This window comes from Linderina pennispora, assembly GCF_002104995.1.
Source record: "Linderina pennispora strain ATCC 12442 chromosome Unknown DL89scaffold_2, whole genome shotgun sequence".
Taxonomy (NCBI): domain Eukaryota; kingdom Fungi; phylum Kickxellomycota; class Kickxellomycetes; order Kickxellales; family Kickxellaceae; genus Linderina; species Linderina pennispora.
Genome location: NW_024468250.1, coordinates 1,163,886 through 1,179,157, shown reverse-complemented (window position 1 = coordinate 1,179,157; position 15,272 = coordinate 1,163,886). Strand labels below are relative to the sequence as shown.

Here is a 15,272-nt window from a genome sequence, read left to right as displayed (position 1 = left end):
TCTATGTAACCTTGATCTGGGTGCGATTGAGTATGGATCATAGCAAGATATACTCATCGATTTGCATTCTGGATACAAATACCAGCACCGTCCTAGAGTATCTTCAGGAAGGACGCACTTGATGAGCAAGCAACAGCTTGGCATAAAGCCTTTTCTGTGTGTTCTATGGATCTCCTTTATTCACGCCGGTTTATTCACGCCGGTTTATTCGCAGTCATTTTCATTCTCCCCAGCATTCTGGCAACCTGTCTAGAGCCACCTGTCTTCTCGAGCCTAAGCATGCTAGAGCTTACTTTAAAAAAGACTACACAGTCCTGAGTCATAAGATTGGCCACTCGGATTTCCAGATATACATGGCCGCATGGCATGAACCATGGGTTGTTGGACTTTTTCCCCACCTTTCTTAGCTTCCTCTAGTTCCTGTTGACATTGGAGTGCCGATCCACTCCCACGTCACCATACCAACAACCAAACCACATAAAATCAGACCTCAGGCCGACCGGACCTCCCTTTTCCTCCAGTCAATCTTGTTTCACCCTTTATTTAGCTCACATACACGCTCGTAAACACTCGTCCTATTCCAAGGTTAACAGTTCCTTTTGCTGTTTGCTCAATTGGAATTTATACTTTCTTTGCAGATGGCAGACAGTTACCTGCCGAGTATTTCGCTATCAGTCGAAGAATGGACGAGCCTAGCGTCTGCTGCTATAAGCTTGGCAGTTGTTGTGGCGGCATGCATTCGGTCGCCTCAGCTGGCAACGCTCCCGTGCATTGACCGCTCTTACTACCCATGTCCTTGGTCCACCCATACCAAATTTGTATCACTGTTCCTAGCTACCAGCATATCGATCTTTTTCCGTGCTCCAGTTGGCTGTCTCAGTCGAATGGAGACTTTTAGCTATCATTCCGGCGGCCGCTCAGGTCTTGGCGGCCGCAGCAGCACTGAGGCTCCACGTTCTTCAGCACAGACACAGCGTATACACATCGGATATTCTGATTACATTCTGGCCTGCTAACTGGGTTGTGGCGGCGATGTCTGTGCGCAACAGTTACCGGTCCGGCAAACTTCCTGGTGACTGGCCGACCCAATGGCCGCAGGCTGTGTATTTGGTGGCCGTTGCCACTGTGTTCTACTTGGAACTCCAGGTCACTCCCTCGGAACGCTATTTCCGCCTGGAGTGCGATGGTGAGCGGTACAACCCTAGAGCGCATGCGAACATATATTCGCGACTAACATACTCGTGGGTTACTCCGGCCCTAAAAGCCGTTTACACAACACAGGTGTTCAAAATGGATGACACGTACCCGCTCCACAAGGGATGCCGTGGGCAGACTGCCGCAAACGAGTTCTTTGGAGCTTGGAGTCGCGAATTGCAGAAGCCAAGTCCGTCGCTTATGCGTGTCTTGAGTAGAGCCGAATTGCATCACTTTATCGAAGGCGGCATCTACCTGGCGGCCGCCACCACGGCACTACTACTGCAGCCGCTTGTGCTTAAGAAGGCTATTGGGTTCATACAGACATATGGCACTCCCGAAGGCAGCGCGATTGAATATGGATTGTTCCTTGTCGTGTGCATGGCTGTACCAGCAGTCATCAAGGCTCTCATGTTTCAGATGTACTGGTTTGCACTTACGTTCCTGTACATGTATCTACACAGGGTATTTGCAGCCATCATATTCCGCAAAGCGCTGACAATCTCCAACGAAGCACGCACACACCACTCGACTGGTGAGATAGTCTCCTATCTAAGCGTAGACGCCGATAACGTTGCCGCATTCATCCACTACATGCATGATTTTTGGAATATTCCACTTCAAGTTATCGTCATAGTTTACTTGCTCTACACGACCATCGGCTGGAGCTGCCTAGTTGGCCTTGCATTGGTTGTGGGTAGCACGTATGTCAACATACGTCTTGCTAACAAGGTTGGTGCCAGTACAAAGCAGTTTATGCAGCAGCGCGACCAGAGGATGCGTGTAGTCGCCGAAACATTCAGCAACATGAAGGCCATCAAGTTGTACGCGTGGGAGCGAGCGTTTGTGTCCAAAATCGAGGATATTCGCAACACCCGAGAGCTGAAGGCGCTAAGGCAGATGGGCATCTGGAACTCGATGGTCTCTTTGGTCAGCTCGCTCACGCCCGTGCTCATCACCTTGACTACTTTTGCAACATACGCGGCGTTTGATGGCGAGAGCCATGGTCCGCTGACGTCGCAGCTGATATTTGTTTCGTTGGCTCTATTTTTCATGATTCAGGATCCGATTTCGCAGGGGCCACCGATACTATCAATGGCTGTCAGCGTTGTCCAGTCGTATAGGCGCATCCGAAATTTTGTGCTGAGCGCTGACCGCGACCCGCATGCGGTTGAAAACACCGAATATGACCGGTATGCGGAGACTGCTTCATCGGATGATGTTCTTGTTGAGATCACTAAAGGGTCTTTTAAATGGTGTCCGGATGAAGGCAGCATCCTCAAGGACATCAGCATTCAGTGCCATCGCGAAGAGCTTGTCACGGTTATCGGCAAGGTCGGCTCGGGGAAATCGTCAGTCATCTCGGCATTGCTGGGCGATATGGTCAAGTCTGCTGGCTCGGTGACTGTACGCGGATCGGTTGCCCTTGTACCTCAGCAACCGTGGATCCTCAACGCTACGCTCAGAGAAAACATCCTATTTGGCAACAAGCTCGAGCAGGAGTTTTATGACAGGGTCATCGATGCATGCGCGCTTCGCGCCGACCTCGAGGTGCTTGCTGGCGGAGATATGACCGAGATTGGCGAGAAGGGCATCAATCTGTCGGGTGGCCAGAAGGCTCGTGTGTCTCTAGCCCGCGCTGTCTACGCCCGCGCCGATGTGTATCTGCTGGACGATCCGCTATCTGCTGTCGATGCCCATGTCGGCAAGCACATCTTTAACCATATTCTAGGCCCGAATGGTCTGCTGAAAACTCGCACTCGCATTTTCGTTACCAACGCCCTTCAGTATCTGGATGCTGCGAGCCAGATCGTGATGTTGCACGACGGCAAAGTGGTCGAGCAGGGGGCATTTGCTCATTTAGCGGTGTCAAAAGGTGAGGCGTTCGAGTTCATGGAAGGTGTTGCTACCGAGACCACCAGCACAGCTTCGCTAGACGAGGCGGATAGCTGCGAAACTGGCGCTGCTTCTCAGCTTGATTCGGAACCTTCGCTGGCTGATGCCCAGGAGCCGATCCGTAGACGCACCCTGGGCTGTGCTAGCGTTAGCTCAGAAGTGCACGATGCCACCGTGCAGACTCACAGCACCACAGAGCATGCGATTATCAAGGGCGAGCAGCAGCATGTTGGCTCAGTTGGATTCGGAGCAATAATGTACTACATCCGTGCCTGCGGCACACGCAGTATCATCATGCTGGTGGCCACATCGATCATTGCTCTTCTCTTCTCAGTCGGCAGCAGCCTGTGGCTCGCACGCTGGACCAGGCTCAACGAGGGTGGAGACGGCGACTCTGCTAACCAGGCTCTCTACTATCTGACTGTCTACAGTGTGCTGGGCATGGCTAGCGCTCTGTCGATGATTGGTGTGTGGATGCTGCTGTGGCTCGTATGTGCAGTCAACGGAGCCAGAAACACGCATGCGCAGATGCTGCAGAGTGTGCTGCACGCGCCCATGTCGTTCTTCGACTCAACACCCATGGGCCGCATCCTGGGCTTATTCAGTAGCGACCAGTCGCAGATCGACGAGAACATCCCGAAATTCTTTGGATGGTGGCTCAACAACATCTTGCGAACTGCTATTGCGCTGGCCCTGATTGTTGTCGCTGTGCCCTTGTCGCTGGTGTTTATCCTGCCTGTTGCCTACATTTTCATCTGGATCCAGAGACTGTACATGCCAACGTCACGCGAGCTTCGTCGTATCCAGAACACAGCGCGCAACTCCATGATTACCAGCACGGAGGAGGCAGTGCAGGGCGCTGCTACGATCCGGGCATATGGCCGCAAGGCGTCGTTCGAGCAGGGATGTGCAGCACGCTCTGAGGCGTTTACCACGACTCTTTGGACGTTTTTGTTTGCCAATCGCTGGCTGGCATGCCGCCTGGACCTGGTTGCTGCGCTCATTATCCTTGCGACTACGCTCTTGCTCGTGCTGACTTTGTATTTCGTCGGGTCGCTGGACAGCGGGTATGCTAGTCTGTCGTTGACATATGCGATATCGATGGTTGGTGTTCTAAACTCTTGTGTGAGGGCCACTGCTGCACTCGAAATCACAATGGTATCAGCCGAGCGTGCTATGGACTACTCGCGCTTGGAGAGCGAGGCACCAGAGGTAATTGAAGACTGCCGTCCGCTAGAGACTTGGCCCGAGCAGGGCGTCGTAGAGTTCCGCAACTACTCGACGCGCTACCGCGAAGGTCTGGATCTGGTGCTCAAGGATCTGTCGTTCCGCGTCGTGCCTAACCAGAAGGTCGGCATCGTTGGACGCACTGGCGCTGGCAAGTCGTCGCTGACTCTGGCGCTGTTCCGTATCATCGAGGCATCGTCTGGTCAGATTTTATTGGACGGCGAGGATGTTTCCAAGTTCGGTCTCTTTGATGTTCGCAGTCGACTGTCGATCATCCCCCAGGATCCGGTGCTGTTTGCCGGCACGATCCGCGAGAACCTGGATCCGTTCAGCAAATACTCCGACGAGGAGATCTGGTGTGCACTGGACAACGCGCACCTGGGCGACTTTATCCGCTCCAAGGACCAGCGTCTGGAGTTTGCTGTTGCCCAGAGCGGCGAGAACTTCAGCGTTGGCCAGCGCCAGCTGATCTGCCTGGCCCGTGCGCTGCTCAAGCGCGCCAAGATCCTGGTGCTCGATGAAGCCACCGCCGCTATTGACAACGCCACCGATGCAGTCATCCAAGAGACGATTCGCAGCGAGTTCAAGGAGTGCACAGTCCTTACCATCGCCCACCGTCTCAACACTGTTCTTGATAGCGACATGATCCTGGTCATGGACGGCGGCCGGCTGGCAGAGTACGACAGCCCGCAGAATCTGCTTGCAAACGAGGACAGCCTGTTCACCAAGCTTGTGCAGGAAACGCAAAACAGTGGTCGCTCATAAAGTATTCATTTCACGTTTTTTTTTTTTCTAAGAGGATTGGGTATTGAATTCGTTACTAAGTGCACAAAAGACAGAAGTAGGTGGTTAGAACATATGCTTGCAGGTAAATAGACAGATGGAGATGTGTGGAGATGTGTGGGTGTGTGGGGTGGATATCAATATAAGAGATGCTGGTGCAGTGGGGGGGGGCTGGCGAACTATCCCAGGAGCTCGGGCGCCTTGATTTTGCCGTCCTCGATGTCATGAAGCGTGCGCATAAGGTCGTAGTTAATAGACGGCGGGACGATCGAGTCCTGGCGGTAGTCTGGGTGCTTCTGCACAAAGCCCCTTATGTACGCGGCCAGGGTGGATGTCTGTCCCTTGGCACGGTTCTCGATCAGCTTCAGCTGCTGGCGCAGCTTGATCTCGACGTCCAGCTCCAGCTGCAGGGAGCTCAGATACGAGCGCACGGCGTTCAGGAGACCGACGACGCGGAACTGCGGCGCACCGTTCATGATCTCGTCGAGCGTCAGCTCAATGTACTCTGCGGTGTATGGCTGGCTGTCGACGAGTGTCGACGAGGACGGGGCGCGGTGGTCCCTGACCATGAAGCCCGACTGGCCCCTCCTGGCAGCGGGCGCGTCCTTGGCAGCGGCAGCAGCCATGCGGCGCCAGATCCTACCGGAGCCGCCAGACTTGCCGTCGCGGCCCGTGTACAGGTCGCGGCGGAACAGGAACACCTGCTCCTTGGCAGCATTGACCCTCTGGGCGCGGTCGGTATTCTCGTCCATCATCGAAATAGGCAAATAGAGGTTGAGGCGGAACGACAGGATGGCGCGGCTCAGCAGGACCATGAATGTGATGAGCGCGGCGTTCTCCTCGTCGGTCAGCTGGACCTCGAGCGACATGAACTCGACCTCCCAGCCGCTGCCGGTCTTGATGTTGGGCGGGTACAGGCAGACGTTCTGGCGGTTGCATCCGAGGAAGCGCTTGAAGTGCTCCTGGCCGTTCGACTCGGCCTTGCTGTCCTTCTTTGTCTGCTGCAGGAGATGGTCGGAGGCATAGTGAAGGTCGCGGATGAACAGCCGCGAGACATGCTTGGCCAGCAGGTCGTCGACTCCGCCCTCGCGCATTTTCCAGTACGAGTTGTCGTCGTACATGTACTGGCCGTCGTTGAATTCCGGCCGGAACGACAGATCGGCGCTGCGTGGGCCGGGGCTGAGCAAAACATCAACTGTGCCGAAGCGCGACTTGTGGAGCATGCCCTTGGCCGTCGTGATGGGCTACAGGCAGGTGCGGTTTTTGGTGTTTGCGCAACATGTTTAGTATCGAGTGATAATACTGTGGCAGCCCAAGACTTGGTGCTGCATGTGCGACATGAGATGGGCCATAGCCATCCGATGATTTCCGATGATACCTACCACTATTCCGCGTTCCTGGGCCGAGCGGTCGTCGACAGCGCTGCACTGTGTGTTCCAGTAGCAATCGCGGTTGGTCAAGTGTCCCCGCACGATTGGAGTGGCAGCAGTGAGGGCTAGCTACAGATTGAAGCAAGAATCCGCTCTGGTTAGCAACAGCAGGACTGTGCTGTTTTCGAGGGGCTGTGTGCGAACCTGCCAAGCATTCGCCTGAAATCGCCAGCACCGAGTTTTTTTTTTTTTTTTTGTTCTCGTCTGAGAGCAAAAGGGGCAATACGTACCATGATAGCGCTCATTGGCGCCAGATTGTCGTAGAGGATGCGGGCTTCCTCGAGGTCAGCAGCGCACATTGTGACACGCAGAACGCCGCCGCTACCGATTCCAAACAGCGGCGAGTCCAGGAACAGACAGCTGTCGGTCGATTCGCCCTCGGGGCACACCGCGTCACTGTCAAAGTTTTCCGAAGCGCCGCTGGCCGCATTTGGCCCAGGCAGCAGCTCCTGCGGCTTCGCATCACCGAGCATGCATGCGGAGTCGCGGCCATTGGCGCGGTCTGGCGTGGAGGCGCCCAGGATCGGGTCGACAAATGGCCACGGCGTGTTGGTATCGTGGAAGACAGGCACGCTGGTCAGCGGCACCTCGCCGCGCCGATCGCTGATCCCGTTGATCTCGAGGGTGAATGGCGGCACTGCATTGAGGGTGTCGTCGGACAGCAGCTTGCTGTGCAGGAGCGGTCCGTCGAGCGAGCCCTGGTCCTCAATGTACGAGCCGGCGCCCAGCAGCGGGAACTGGCTGATGGACAGCAGCATCTCGTCGGGCGCCAGGCGGCTCTTGATTTCCTCGCGCCGGCTCCTTAGACTCTCGGGCAGCTCGTATACAAGTTGGTTCAGCGAGAAGTTGCGAAAATAGTACGGCGAGCCTAAAATAAACAACACGCACATGTGTATTTCTGATTAGCAATGGCATGTCAATCCCCTGCCGCTGGGCACAGAGGCACACAGCGCATATGTCATTCTTGGCGCTCCGTCCCGCCGTCCCTCCCTCCAAAAATAGTGCACGTTGTATGCACAGAATCTCGCCTCGGACAATGCCTAGCCGCTGCATGTATGACGCCAGGCAGCAAACACGCACCGCCCGCCCCTGGCTGAATGCTGCCTGCTCTTTGAACGGAGAGAATGCGTAAATCGGATCGACCGCTTCGTCGTCCGAAGCCCAGCCAACCTCGATCAGGAAGGAAGGAAGGAGGCCGCTGTAGGATTCGATTGGTGCTGGGGCAGACTCGCCTTTTGTTTGGAGCTCATCTGGTGTATTCGCTGAGGTATGCAGGCGGCGTTCCTCTTTCATATGCTGCAGGCGAGCGAGTGGCGGGAGCCCGCTTCGGCTCGCAGCAGAAAATCGGCACGAGATTTTCGGTTGCTGTTTGGCAGTGTACAGGCAAGAAAAAAAAAAAACAACTAGCAACTGAAGCAGGTCATGGGGTGCAAGAGCATCGCCAGAAACACACAGCACACAGGCAGCTGCCATTCCGGCCACATCCGGGCGGGGGCACCACCACTGCCTCATGGATGAGGGATGGGCTGCATCGTGCAGCGCATAAGGTCATCCGAGCAGCTGCATACGGCGGAAGGGATATGTTGCAGCCCCCGCCGACAAAGGGCGGCTATGAACGGGAGCGGCACAAATAGTGGCATAAAAAGGAAGGGGCTACGCCTTCCTTGTCGCCCCATGGCAGAACTTACATCTCATGGCAAACTTGGCGTGAGCTGGGCGCCAGCAGGTTCGGAAGAAGTCCTGGGAAGGCCCCGCGCGATCCTTATTTTGGGTGTACGGATGGAGCGTCCTGAGCGACGGATCAGCTTCGCATCCAAGGTCGGCTAGTATGCCTGGAGCCCGCGGACTCAGTGTGGCCCGCTTCGCTGCGTCGTCACGCTTGACCACCACATACCCCATCTACCGTATATGCCAAGGGAAAAAATGGTGCGATAAATTCCACGCAGGTGGGAAAAAAAACCTGAATACAGAAGTCATTTTATGGCGACAAAAAATTTTCATTTGCCTTTCCACGAGCCTGGCCATAACGGGAAAAACAGATTTGGGCGCAAACTACGTCAGTGGTGGGGAGTAGAGGGGGAGGAAAAACCGCATGTCTGCCGCTAGCTGCATGCAGGGTAGAATAGGGAGAGGGCAGAATAGAAAGGGCAAATAAAATTGGCGCGAACAGGACGGGGTCACAGCTGACAGGAATGACCTGTCATGAGTCTGCATGATCGCTGGGAAGGAGGGCGATGAGGAGCAGGGCAAATGAAGCCCGGAGCGAGTTCAGGAACTGGCTGATTTCATGCCCATGCCTCTGCTCCCCCCGCTGCCCTTGCAGTGTGCGCCCGGGGCGAGCGCCAGCCTGGCTATTAATGGAAGCGCACTTACCGTCTCGTGCCAGACAAAGTCCTTTGCCTTGTTCTTCTGCGATGCACGCCAGGCCTCGATGAATTGGTCCGTGGCCTGCTTGCGAATGGCATCCATCCACGGGAGTATCTCCTGCCACGAGTACGCGGGCATCTCGGTACGGGTCATGGGGGAAAATGCAACAGTGGCTCTGGGCGCAGGCGCTGTGGGTTGGGTTGGGTGCTTCTAGAGTGGGTGCTGTTGTTCGTGGTTTAGTCAGCAGAGATAGCCATAAAGTATTTGAAATGGAAAGATAGCAGACAAGAAAAAGGCTTATTGTAGCAGGGCGAGAAAAGGAAAAAGAGGAGTAGACCCACATTTTTAATTCGGTGCGCCCTGGCTCTCCCCTTTTAAATCGCATGGTGGCCAGGAATTAAAAAAAGCGAGGGGGGTCTGCACTCCTCCCCTTAGAAGGGCTCTTCACAGCCCTTTTCTGTCCTGGCAGTAGTTTCGATTGGCTCGCAGGCTGCCTTCTGCCATTTTAAAGTTGGCTGCCAAAACGGCAGGCAAAAAAGTTGCAAGAAACAGGTCGGTCTTTGCCCATTTGTTTTTTTTTGCAAATAAAACGCCCAAGCTGGGCCATCCCTCCCATCGCCGCTCCCCTTGTTCTGCCCATGAACAAGCCCGCCCAGTGAGACACCAAGATTTGCTGCTCCCACAGCCCGGTGGCGCCACAAAGGGTTGCCACCCTTGGGCACGTCCGGTTACACAGCAACGAACCACTTCTTATTTCCTTCTTTGTCCATCCAGCAGGCCTTATGATGCCGTGTGCGTGAACACGGGGAGCAGGGGGATGGCCAGTAGAAAGTAGACATTGCGCAGTATCCATGTTAGGACAGCCGGGGCCGGCGATACCTCTGAGAAGCCCACGGAGAGGCTGCTGACCGTTGTTGTTTTCGGTGCGCCACAGCCATATTGTAGTTAGATTCCGCCTGCATGACCGACCAGAACTGGGTGTCCGCAGCAGTTTCGGGGCCCGGTACCAAGCATAACCAAGCCTAGCTATATTTAAAGCGCTTTTTTTTTCCTGGGCTACCGACCACGCATATTTCAAGCCATCTGCGAATCCCACCAGCCAGACACCTCGACGATCTCATCGCCATCTTGCGCATTCTCGGATTGCCCCCAGAGTTCGGAACGCACGTTTTGGGCTGAACTAGTTCTTTGTGTCTTTTTTTTCTGATGAGGATGAGGCGCCTCCCCAGTTATGCGTGCGCTGCATGTTGACGTTGACATCGCGTCACCGGAATGCATTGGTTGATGTCATCATCATAGGCGATCGGTGCACGAGCCCAGGAGATTCGCACCCATAGAGCTCTCAGGCACGTCACAACGTCGGCGAAGCTGTCTCCTGGGATAGCCGACTGTGTGAATGCCTGGCGGAAGGCATGGTGCAAGAGCTGCCAATTATGCAATGGCATGTGTCGCCAGCCGGGACGCAAGCCATAGCCCGCCACCGGGCTCCAGGCAAGATTGTCCCTTGCACGAATAGTGTTCTTTACCTAGACTGTAGCCCCCGGCCAATCTGGAGTCAAGACACACTGGGCTGTTGGCTGCTGTATATTTTGATGGGGAGGGGTCAATTTGAGGCTCAACTGTAAGCACGCTATTGCTTGCCCCTGCTATTACCCGCAGGCAATGGCAGAATGGAGCAATGCACTGCAGCCCTTGCCAGACATGCAATGGCACCGGGCCAGCAATTTCATCGCTCTATGCAGCCAGTGCTGCTGCTGTTGCTGCTATGTCGGGTTTTGTGGCTTCCATGGAACGCGCTGGCATGTGCAGACCATGGCGGACAAACTACCAAACTGCGACCAATCCCACCAACCCCAAAAATGAGATTCGATGCTAGATTTGTCCGATGCGGACAACGCACCAATTCCGAATAGTGGTAGCACGGCCGTGGTACATTGAAGTAGATATGGAGAGAAGGCTGATTTGCTTTTGGAAACACCTGCCATGACCCTTGTATTGCTGTTGGAAGATGGGTGGTGCGTACCACTACCAGCAGTAGACCGATCGCATAGAGCTTGCAGCAAGTGGCTGTAGTTTGGTGGATACCATATTGCATGCTTTGGAGGGTATCCATGTTTCATTAGTATTCATGATGTACCGGCATTTGATTCGAGGAGCCGATTATTGGATGGATACCAGCTGCTTGAGTATTGGCGAAAGCGAGGGAGAGGGCTGCCATGCGTGCATGTCCAGCGAGTGCTTTTACAGCACTTTGACGTCATTAACTGGCAGCCACCTATACAGTGTCAGAAACTGTATTGTTGGCTACATTGTGCAAGGGGTGCTGATTTCCGGACATTGCTTTTTTGATAGCAAACGAAACCGATCGATTCTCTAGCCTCGCAGTATTCAACCAAAGTCCCCATCATTGTGATCCCAAGAATACTGCTTGTTTGGTACTATTTGCCTGTGAATATCAAACTGACTCAATTGTAGAGGCTGGTGGGTGTATGGATTATTAGGCACACAAAGGCACTGGCACACGCTGCATCATGTGGCAACGTGTATTTTGGGCACACGCTCAATAATGACCAGAGTCTGTACATATGAAGGCCCTTGTTGATACTTCCAAAACACTCGTTTCAGAGAGCGCAGGGGATCAGGCAGCAGCATAATCGAATATCAGTGCAAATCCATAACCCACATCGGCAGCAACGAAGCGCCCCTCTCCAAGGCAGCGGGGTCGGATCAGGGTAGCGACGAAAAATGACCAAATATCATCATCTCTCCCACTGACTCGGACTCAACCATCCGCAAAAACACCAGTAGAAAATGGCATCGTTTGTGGCGACGGCCAGCAGCAGGGTGTGGCGGCAATCGGCGCTGAAGGTTAATGCATCGGCAGTTGCCCGATCCGGCTTGCGGAACATGTCAACCAAGAAGCCCATTAGGAAGCCCAAGAAGGAGCCCAAGAAGCTCAAGGAGCAGGAACTTCCGGCAGTGCCGTTCAAGGGGTACCTGGAGACGACCCAGGAGATTCTGCGCATGCCCACAACGACGGCCGATCCGAGCATCCCCTACAAGCGTGTAGACGCAGCATACTGTGCGCAAAAGTTCGCAAAGCCGCCCAAGAACGTACTGATGCTGACCCGCGATTTCATCCACGACTCGCTCTACAACCCTTCGTACGGGTACTTTTCCAAGCAGGCACTGATTTTCTCGCCGCCAACACCGTACCCGTTTGGCGAGTTGCGCGACTCAGCCGATCTGCTAAAGACGATCGGGAGGCAGTACGAGGAGATCGAGCGTGAGCTGGACGATGTGCGCAACATCCCGAAGCAGCTGTGGCACACGCCGACCGAGATTCTGAAGCCCTGGTACGGGTACTCGGTGGCTAGCCATATCGTGAAGCAGTACAAGCGGGATGTCGGGACAGGGAAGCATAGCGAGCCGCTGACAGTGTTCGAAATGGGCGGTGGTAACGGCACGCTGATGATGAACATCCTCGACTATGTGCGCGATACCGAGCCCGAGATCTATGCCAGCATGGAGTACAATTTGATCGAGATCAGCTCCAAGCTTGTTCGGCACCAGCTCAGCCAGCAGACACGCGACCGCAAGGTGCCGCACACCAACGTCAAGATTATCAACAAATCGGTGTTTGAGTGGGACGAGGTTGTCGACAAGCACTGCTACTTTGTGGCCATGGAGGTCATTGACAATTTTGCTCACGACGTGGTGCGCTACGACTTTGACACCAGCGAGCCGTACCAGGCCATGGTGCGCGTCTATGACGATGGCGAGTTCGAGGAATGCTACGAGAGGATCAGCGATCCATTGATCCGCGACTATCTTGCTGTTCGCACGTCGCTTACAAGTCCTCCGTACAAGACGCCGGCGATTCCGTCATCCACTTACCGGACACTGCGCAACTGGCTGCCACTACCACCGAACCTTACCAAGGCCGAGTTTATTCCGACGCAGGCGTTCCAGTTCTGCAGGATCCTAAGCAAGTACTTCCCGCACCACCGGCTGGTGCTCAGCGATTTCTTCACATTGCCGGACACCGTGCCGAATGCAGTCGATGCGCCGGTGGTGCAGACGAGGTTCTCTGGAGCCATGGTGCCATGCGAGACATATCTGGTGCAGCCAGGGTGGTTCGATATCTTCTTCCCAACCAACTTTGAGCTGCTGAGCCGAATGTACGATGCAGTGAGAGGCGGCAAGTCGCGGGTGTGCACGCAGAGGCAGTTTGCCAAGGAGAACGCCGACCTGGACAAGACGCGCACGCGCTCGGGCGAGAACCCGATGCTGGACTTTTACGAGAACAACAAGTTCCTCCTATCATGAGCAGCAGGATCTAAGATATGTTTTTTCTTGGAATATAGATACTCTAGGTCTGTTCTTACTTGAGGTTGGCCAGCATGATCTCCGGGTGCTCGATCAGCTGCTTGAACAGGGTTGCGTAGCGTGCCATGGTGGCGCCGTCGATAACGCGGTGGTCGGCGGACCAGCTGGCAACAAGAATATGCTTGGGCACGACCTTCTCCACGACCCTACCGTCCTCGACCACCGACTCGTAGCGCGGCAGGCGCTGGGTCTTGCCGATGGCGCCGATGCAGACCTCCGAGCTGACGACAACCGGGCTTAGATATGTCCCGCCAATCATGCCGACATTGGACAAGGTAAAAGTGCCGCCCTTCAGATCAGCGCCGCTGATGGCGCCGCTCTTGCCCTTGTTGACCAGGTGCTGCAGCTCGGCAGCAATCTCGATCAGCGACTTTGTCTGCACGTTCTTGATGTTCGGCACGATCAGGCCGCCCGGCGTATCCATGGCCACGCCGATATTGTGCGCTGCGCGGTACAGCAGCCTCGGCGCTCCGTCATTGATGACCTTGGCATTCAGGATCGGGTACTTGGCAAGCGCCAGTGATGTGGCCTTGATGAAGAATGGCATGTACGAGAGCTTGGTGATCGGGGCGTCGGCGTCACTGCCCAGGTAGCTGTTGATGCGCGTGCGTGCCTGCATCAGCGCATCCAGCTCGATCTCGTCCTTGAACCGGAAATGCGGGATGCCCAGCGACTCAGTCATGCTCTTGAACATGGCTCGCTGGATCGGCGTCAGCGACTGCTCGCGGTCGGTCCCAGTGACCACAGCCGACGCACTGGAGAGCGGCGCATGCGAGGACGTGGCTGAGGGGGATGTCTGGATGGCGCCGGGAGTCGGGGCACCCGGCGTCTGGGCTGCAGTAGGCACTGCAGGAGGACCGTTGTTGACGAACCGGAGCACATCGTCCTTTAGGATCCGGCCCTCCTTACCGGTGCCTGGGACAAACTTCAGATCAACGCTGTGCTCACGCGCAATTCGACGCACAGCCGGCGTAGCATACACGACGTCGTTGGTGCGAGAGGCCGAATAGTCGTGCGGCTGCGCCGAAGCCGTCTGCGTCGGCTGATCCACAGGTGTGCTGGGAGCCGCCTGGCTGGGCTGCTTCTCGGCGGCGGTCTCCTCGGCTGCCGCCTCCTCTACGCTAGCCTCGGCAGGGCCCTCGCCGTCCATTTTGATATCAACGAGCGGCTTGCCGACCAGCGCGATCTCGTTGTCGCTGTAGTACAGCTTGACCACCTCGCCATCGTACCTTGACGTGATCTCTACTGTGGCCTTGTCGGACGCGACCTCGCAGATCTTGTCAAACTGCGCGACCTTATCGCCAGGCTTCACGAACCACTGGATGATCTCGCACTCTGTGATGCCCTCGCCGATGTCAGCCAGGTTGTAGCTGATGGTCTTTGCGAGGGCCGGCGATGTTTGCAGACCACGGTACCGGAGCGAACGGGGCGCCGCTACGTGCTTGGGCAGCGAGAGCGTGGCCAGGCTGCGGTGTGATCTAGACGCTTTGGCAACAAGGGGAGCAGGCCGCAGCAGGAGAGCGCGCTTGGCGGCTGTGCGAAAAGCAAACATGGTGTCGATATGTGTATAAAAAGAACAGGGGTGAGTAAAAGCGAGGGGGCAGATGTAAGCAGCGAGAGAAAGGCGAGAGAAGAGGCATGAGCTGCCTTGTTTATGTATCCGCCTGCCTGCCTCGCTTTGTCTCCGCCTGTGCCCGCATTGTAAAGACAACCCACTGCCAATTCTTTTGTCGTCCGAGGGTGGGAATGGCGAATTGCTCCGAGAGCGGTTGGCCTGCCTGACGCTGCCGTGGGAACTGGTTGCTCCATCGTGTAAAATGTTCCCACACGCCGGGCGTGTCACGCGCGGAACGGAGAAAATCACAGAGCTGGCCCGCTGGCTCTGATCAGTCCGAGTCGAGCTGTGACTGCTGCACCACCGGCGGTGTGTCCGGCACTGCCAGTCCATATCCACAGCAGCATGCGGGCTGGCCTGTGCACCTCGGC

General features: G+C 55.6%; 4 protein-coding genes across 4 annotated transcripts; 2 read left to right on the top strand and 2 right to left on the bottom strand.

Annotated features, from left to right (window-relative positions):
- The first annotated feature begins 2,532 nt into the window (after positions 1-2,532).
- On the top strand, positions 2,533-5,121 carry DL89DRAFT_265286 (P-loop containing nucleoside triphosphate hydrolase protein). Its single transcript, XM_040886598.1, has one exon. It carries the CDS (start codon positions 2,575-2,577, stop codon positions 5,080-5,082), a length of 2,508 nt encoding a protein of 835 aa, XP_040746489.1. The 5' UTR covers positions 2,533-2,574; the 3' UTR covers positions 5,083-5,121.
- Positions 5,122-5,180: 59 nt separating this feature from the next.
- DL89DRAFT_88751 (GCS-domain-containing protein) lies at positions 5,181-7,598 on the bottom strand. Its single transcript, XM_040892209.1, has 3 exons — positions 6,761-7,598; positions 6,483-6,599; positions 5,181-6,344 (listed from the first exon to the last, which is right to left on the bottom strand). The coding sequence occupies exons 1-3, from the start codon at positions 7,418-7,420 to the stop codon at positions 5,280-5,282; spliced, it is 1,842 nt and encodes a 613-aa protein (XP_040746488.1). The 5' UTR covers positions 7,421-7,598; the 3' UTR covers positions 5,181-5,279.
- Positions 7,599-11,736: 4,138 nt separating this feature from the next.
- On the top strand, positions 11,737-13,280 carry DL89DRAFT_265284 (DUF185-domain-containing protein). Its single transcript, XM_040886597.1, has one exon. The coding sequence runs from the start codon at positions 11,805-11,807 to the stop codon at positions 13,224-13,226; it is 1,422 nt and encodes a 473-aa protein (XP_040746487.1). The 5' UTR covers positions 11,737-11,804; the 3' UTR covers positions 13,227-13,280.
- A 1-nt stretch (position 13,281) lies between these two features.
- On the bottom strand, positions 13,282-14,838 carry DL89DRAFT_244040 (uncharacterized protein; the record flags this gene model as incomplete). The annotated part of the gene is made up of 1 exon (XM_040885050.1): positions 13,282-14,838. The coding sequence occupies one exon, from the start codon at positions 14,836-14,838 to the stop codon at positions 13,282-13,284; it is 1,557 nt and encodes a 518-aa protein (XP_040746486.1).
- Between the last annotated feature and the right edge of the window lie 434 nt (positions 14,839-15,272).